At 34.8% G+C, this 7478-nt stretch overlaps 1 protein-coding gene across 1 annotated transcript; it reads left to right on the plus strand.

The window, feature by feature from the left end:
* LOC109361833 (probable methyltransferase PMT26) lies at positions 735–6001 on the plus strand. The gene is made up of 9 exons (XM_019607370.1): positions 735–882; positions 1329–2500; positions 2589–2738; positions 3470–3740; positions 3925–4035; positions 4123–4297; positions 4860–5129; positions 5207–5401; positions 5506–6001. The coding sequence occupies exons 2-9, from the start codon at positions 1364–1366 to the stop codon at positions 5741–5743; spliced, it is 2547 nt and encodes an 848-aa protein (XP_019462915.1). The 5' UTR covers positions 735–882; positions 1329–1363; the 3' UTR covers positions 5744–6001.

The following is a 7478-nucleotide window of genomic DNA, read 5'->3' on the forward strand; positions in this document are numbered from 1 at the left end:
TAGTTACATGTATAATCTATATGTAAGCCAATATATACAACTAATCAATGAAATGAAAGTGGATCATTTCACCAAGTTTCTCTTATCTTCTCTTTAATCTCTCGTATTAGTTTCTCTATCTCATCAAAATTATTGTACTTTCTTCAATGTTTCTCATTTTACTTAATTCAATTATATATATAATATTTAAACTTATACATGGAAAATAAAATATTATCCTACTAAATCCTGGTACAGATCATTTTATCCACAAACACAAATATAAAATAAAACTTTTTTTTGAGTAAAAAGATTTATAAGATAATTTAGGGATAATATAATAATATTTATAAGCGAACTCAAATTGAATTCTAACTGAAAAAATAAGCATATATAGATAGCAACCGAGTTCAACTCCTCTCCAGTATTGGAGAAACCTGTACTGAAATATGAGATTGAGAATTTTTTAAAGAGTTTTTATTTAATTTTAATAGAAAATAACATATAATCATAGTCGTTAAAAAAAAGAATTCGCCACGTGTCATTATCCTATTCTGGGCACTTGCCTCTCCAATACTTGGAGAGAGGATCCATTTCCGATAGCAACCCCATTTCTTCTCTTCAACCCTCCTCATATAAATACATTCCACCTCTCATTTTTTTTTTCTTTTCTTTGTCCTCTATTTTTTGTTGCTCTTTGTAAATAACACAATGCATACATAACCGCTTCATATTCCTTTTCAGATCTTCACTCATTTCATTCACTTCAAACAAATCTCTCTTTTGATTCGTTACAACAACAACAAAGCTTGAATCGAACTATTTCATAATCTTCTATCAAAATTCGCATTTCATTCTTTAATATCCTTAAGAATTCGCGGTTTCGCTGCTTTGAATTTGAAGGTTTGCGTTTTACTGTTATTTTAACATTAAACGCGTCGTTTCTGAGCTAATCATACATGCGTTTTTCTTTAGTAATGTAGACCTATGTGATCATTTTTTATTTTACGTCAGATATGTTTTTTCTTTCTGTTTTTATGTTTTCAACGTTTCCAAATTTGGCGCGGTTCGGTATTCCTCAGTTTGAGACTCTATGTTGTGGAATTTCATCGAGTGTAAAATTTCTGATTCGCTTTTTATGATTCCTATGATTTTTACTGGAATGGATTCATGTGATTTTTACATGAATGTGTTTTTTCTTTCATTTCACAACATTGCAATTTAATGGATTAATGAGAATGAGAGAATTGACATTATATATATGTAAAACCTACACATTTTAGTTGATTGAAATATACTAATCAAACAGTTGGAATGAGTGTTTGATTTTTTGTTTGGTTCATGACCAGGTTTAAACTATTGGAGAAGTTTTGTGCCACCAAACATGGCTATGGCAAGATATTCTAGGATAGACAACAATAAACGAAAATCGCCGAGTTATTGTTTGACTATGACTATTGTTGTGTTTGTGGCTCTATGCTTGGTCGGGGTTTGGATGATGACATCATCCACTGTTGTTCCTGTAAATGAAGATGTGGCTCAGGAGATGAATAAGAATGAGGTGAAAGATGAGAGTCAGGTGAAACAACTGGTGACTGACACGGCGAGTAATAGCAATACTCGACGGTTTGAAGATAATCCTGGTGATCTGCCTGAGGACGCAACTAAGGGGGGCAATAGTGTTCCTGTCACTTCTGAAGACAATCCTGCGGTGTCGGACGAACAGGAAGAGAAATCGGAGGGAAAGAATGAAGAGAAGTCTACTGAAGATACTAAGACAGAAGATGGAGGAGATAAGAAAATAGAGGCTAAGGATTCTCAGACAGAAAATGCTGAATCAAACTTAGAATCTACAGAAAACAAAAAGGATGGTGTTGGTGATTCATCTGAAGGAGATTCTGAAGAGACTTCATCTAAGAGATCTGATTCTTATGCAGGCGAGAAGAAATCAGATTCTGACGAGAGTGAGAAGAAATCTGAATTTGATGAGGTCGAGAAGAAATCTGAATCAAATGATAACAAACAGTCTGATTCAGATGAAAATGGGAATAAAATCAATAAATCTGATCCAGATGAAACTGAAAAGAAATCTGATGACTCAAGTAAAACGACAGAAGAGAATGTCGAACAAATCAGTAACAAAGAGCCTGATGAAGGCTCTAAATCTAAAGAGAAGAAAACAGATGATATTGTTTCTGGGACTCAGTCAGATCTTTTCAATGAAAGTACCACTCAAAATGGATCCTTTTCAACTCAGGCAACCGAGTCGAAGAAGGAAAAGGAGTCTCAAGGTCAAGGAATCTCCGAGCAATCTACTTCACACAATTGGAAACTTTGCAATGTCACTGCTGGCCCTGACTACATCCCATGCCTTGACAACTTGAAAGAAATTAAGCAGCTGAAGACTACTAAACACTATGAACACCGAGAAAGGCATTGTCCTGAAGAACCTCCTACCTGCCTTGTTGCTCTTCCTGAAGGATACAGACACTCAATTGGATGGCCTAAAAGCAGAGAGAAGGTAGAAATTATAACTCAGATGCTTGTCATTTATTATTCTTGGTTTGCAAGTTTATTCTTACATAAAATAATGATCTTTTTTCATGCAGATATGGTATTACAATGTTCCACACACTAAGCTTGCTGAATATAAGGGGCGCCAGAATTGGGTTAAAGTTACAGGTGAGTACCTCACTTTCCCTGGTGGTGGAACCCAATTCAAGCATGGGGCACTTCATTACATTGACTTTATACAAAAGGTAAAATATATGTTCATTTCGTCATGGTTGACTTTTATTTGTTGCTTTTAATGTTAATTGTCCATATATGTTCATCTGGATAAACTTTTGCTGCATTTTCTGTGAATCCATGTTACTTGGTCTGTAACAAACTGGATCTGCCAGTCTTATTCGATCTCCACCTGAGCAAATTTATCATCTTATAATTTCATATCCCATCTTATTTTTTTTAATGTATTAATCTCTACATCTACATCTAAATGAAGTTTAACTTTATAAGAAATAAAGCAAAGTTTTAGGACATTATTGTTACATATGCTATAAATGTCAATAAAACTTGTTTGTGGTCAAATATTTATGATTTATGTAGATTTCACAACCATTTTTCGAAAACATTATCCCATCTATTCATGTACCTAAAGGAAAAATCCAATTAGATATGAACCTTACATTAGGAGACTAATAAATAGGGAATGACATACATAAGTGGCATTCCTACTATGGTACTTGATGTTCTGTGTTGCATTTCTTTGCCAATAGGAGAAATAGTGCTACCAGGATGGTAAAGATGGCATGCTAGTAGGTCTAACATGATATTGCATGGTTCTGTAAATAATTTCTTTAGCAATGGTAGTTTATATAACAATGAGAAAATTTTATGCTTTCATCCTAGAATTGCTCCATGGATATGTACTTTGTTTTCTTGATGCTATTGAGCATTTTACTTAGTATAAGGAGCTTTGGTGATGCAGTCTGTACCTGGTATTGCTTGGGGCAAACGCTCACGTGTGATATTAGATGTTGGATGTGGTGTTGCCAGCTTTGGTGGATTTCTCTTTGAGAGAGACACACTTGCAATGTCTTTGGCCCCAAAAGATGAGCATGAAGCTCAGGTACAATTTGCTCTTGAGAGAGGAATTCCTGCTATATCTGCTGTGATGGGCACAAAGAGACTTCCCTACCCTGGGAGAGTATTTGATATAGTCCATTGTGCACGCTGTAGAGTTCCATGGCATATAGAAGGTATTTCAATGGCAACATTTTATGTACCACTATTGTGTACTTCATCTACTTTCGTTTGGGACTTTGAGTATTTAGAATGTAACTTTTAACAATTTCCTTATATAGATAGATAGTTATGAAACAAAAGGGATGCAAACACAACTGGCTTATATTTTTTTGAAGCTTACTGTTTGTATAACCGTAGGTGGTAAACTTCTTCTGGAGCTGAATAGACTATTGAGGCCTGGTGGCTTTTTTGTGTGGTCTGCTACTCCTATTTATAAGAAGCTGCCTGAAGACGTTGAAATATGGAATGGTAGATGATACCTAGACTACCATATGCCTTTCTTAAGCATTTTATTGTAGGTATTTTAATTTTGACATTTTATGAATTTATTTGCAGCAATGAAGGCACTAACAAAAGCAATGTGTTGGGAAGTAGTGTCCATCACCAAGGATAGACTAAATGGAATTGGTATAGCTGTTTACAAGAAGCCAACTTCTAATGAATGCTATGACAAGCGTTCTAAGAATGAGCCTCCGATATGTCCAGATTCTGATGATCCTGATGCTGCATGGTATTTCTTCATTAACTAAGACATTTGTAGTTTTTATTCTATCATATTTATTTATTATTATTATTATATATTTGTATGTATAATTTAAAACCAAACATAAAACAGAAGTTTCTGACTCATTCAATTGTTGATGTTCATCTTTAAATGTAACAACATAATAAAATTTATTTGTAACAGCTGCATACGTTTTTTTTTTCTTAATTCATTTCCCCCAAAGGAACATGTGTATGAACTATGAAGCATAGAAACATCAACAAATGAAGCTTAATATGGTCCCTTTGATACAGTTGGAGGAATGTTAAGAATTTCTCTACCATTGAACAGTGTTTTGTTCAAAGTTTAACCGCGTCTCACAAAACCTGCATTATAGGATATGATACTAATACTCTCATATCCTGCACCCCTTTTCCAGCATTGGAATTGATCTCCCTACTATCCACACACATGGTTGGATCCCTTGTCCAAGATTTAATTGGTCATAGTTACATTTTGTCCCCAAAAAGGGTGTGGAAGATTTGTCTTTTGATAGCAAATGGTTGTTTTCTAATATTTTTGGTGGCAGGAACATAACATTGCAAGCTTGCATGCACAAAGTGCCAGTGAGTACAACAGTACGTGGCTCACAATGGCCAGAGCAGTGGCCAGCAAGACTGACCAAAACACCTTACTGGTTGAGGAGTACCCAAGTTGGAGTTTATGGAAAGCCTGCCCCTGAAGATTTTACTGCTGATTATGAACACTGGAAACATGTAGTTTCTAATTATCTAAATGGAATGGGAATTCAATGGCCGAATGTGCGTAATGTCATGGATATGAGATCAGTCTATGGAGGGTGAGCAAAATGCACTGTTTCGAATGTTAACATGGATTATATTAACCTGACATCTTTTTGTTTTTTTTGGGTTCAAGATTTGCTGCAGCTTTGAAGGATTTAAATATTTGGGTAATGAATGTGGTTTCAGTTGATTCCCCAGACACTCTTCCTATTATTTATGAACGAGGTCTTTTTGGCATATATCATGATTGGTGTGAATCATTTAGCACCTATCCCAGGTCCTATGATCTTCTCCATGCAGATCATCTGTTTTCAAAGCTTAAGAAAAGGTGCTAATAACTCCTTGGTTTCTTATTCATCTCCATAATCTGTTATCTGGTTACTAATAATCCACATGTTTGTCTCATTTTGCTCATGTTTATTGGTCAAACAGGTGCAATTTTGAAGCTGTAGTGGCTGAGGTTGACCGGATTCTCAGGCCTGAGGGAATGCTTATTGTCCGGGACGCTGTTGAGACCATTAACGAGCTTGAGAGTTTGGTGAAGTCTATGCAGTGGGAGGTCCGCATGTCTTCCTCTAAAGATAATGAGGGCGTTTTGTGTGTCCAGAAATCCATGTGGCGGCCTACAGAGTTGGAGACACTCGAGTATTCTATTGGTATACCAATATAGTTAAGTGAGTTTTGGGTTTGGGGTGCTAGAAATTTTTGTGTAATTGCTCTTCAGCCATTATTTATGTATCATGTTAGTTAGACATTGTTGTATTCTTCTTTTTTCCACTGGTAGTTAAATTTGATCCCCTCAATTTAGAGGTTGGTGTCTTTTGCTGTAACACGTTGCTGATAGTTAAGGAAATATGATCACATTCATGCAAATGTAGAGATCCTTGGTTTAGAAATATAATAGATGAGAGAGATTCTGGAATGTTACAGTGAATTGCTCACTAGAAATTGGTATTAGTTTTGGACTTTTTTGAATATTTGGACCAGGAAATAGCATATCTTTTGATTTCAAATGTCAGACACTTTATACTGGTAGTTTAAGGTTTGCAAACTGCATCTAGGGATGGCAAAAAAACCCGTACCCGTGGGTACCTGCAGATAAAACCCATACGGGCACAGGTACGGGTCACAAACGGGTACCCGCGGGTATTATAAATGGGTTTTCAAAAATACTCGTAGTGCATACGGGCGGGTACGGGTATTATGGTACCCGTGCCCGTGGGTACCCGTTATTTATATGTTTAATATATTATATTTAATTAAAATAAAAAGTACATTATTCTAATATTCACTACACTATGTATATTTTTTCATTTTACTTTGTTTACATATTTCATTGAGTTTGGTGGTGAAACACCCTATAAATATTATTACATGTGTAGAAACACATGTTTACAAAGAAAATATATACTTTTTGTTAAGGAAATGAGAACATAAAATCATGCAAATAGAAAACACCAATAAATTTAGCATTTTTGTCAAATATTCAATCAAAAGTACAAAAATAATTAAGTTTTATCTCAAGTAAAAAATTAAAAATTGATTTATAATAAAGGAAACCCGCGGGTACCCGTTGTACCCGCGGGTATCCAGAAATACCCGCAAATACCCGCACACGGGTACCCGTACAGGTACGGGTGGGTATGGGTATTGTTATCTTATTTTGAAACGGGTAGCGGATAGCTACTACCCGTGCCCGCCCGTGCCCGTTGCCATCCCTAACTGCATCCGCTTGGTATCTATAAAATTTGTTTTATTAAAACGTGTCCTTGTTAATTATCACAGCGGCATTCTTATCCAATTTCCCAGTACATGACAGTGTCTGGATTGAAATTTTTGAGCGAGCTAGTAATTTTTTAGTAATTTGTAGGTTTCTAATTAGTCAATAAGTTACTAGGGTCATTCCATAAATAAAATATTTTCAAAAAATGAACTTATATCATTTAAAAGTTTCTTTTTAAAAATTTACTTCAAAACAGCTTTCAATAATTCATCCATTAGTTTTACCCTTTCAATAATTCATCCATTAGTTTTACCCTTTCTTAGTTTTAGGGATAAGGATATTTATTGGGAGAAACACTCGTGCATTCCCAGAGTGACACTTATTTGGATTTGGGAGTAATATTTATTGGATCTCCAGGTAGATTAAAAAGTCAAATGTTTAATTCTTGTGAGCGATATTTATTGAAAAAATATTCATATATCCTAAAAATGATTAATTCCTTACCCATGGATGAGTAGATAAATACATTGGTTATAGAAAAAATACATTAATTATATCAAACAAAAATACTTCCTAAAATTACAAAGAGTTTAAAATTTATGCTTCTATGCACTGTCAGTGTAAATTTTTTACAATGTCAATACATACATGTCAGTATATATATTTTAAATTCAATTACAAA

The sequence above is a fragment of the Lupinus angustifolius genome, chromosome LG01 (genome assembly GCF_001865875.1).
Source record: "Lupinus angustifolius cultivar Tanjil chromosome LG01, LupAngTanjil_v1.0, whole genome shotgun sequence".
NCBI classification, from domain to species: domain Eukaryota; kingdom Viridiplantae; phylum Streptophyta; class Magnoliopsida; order Fabales; family Fabaceae; genus Lupinus; species Lupinus angustifolius.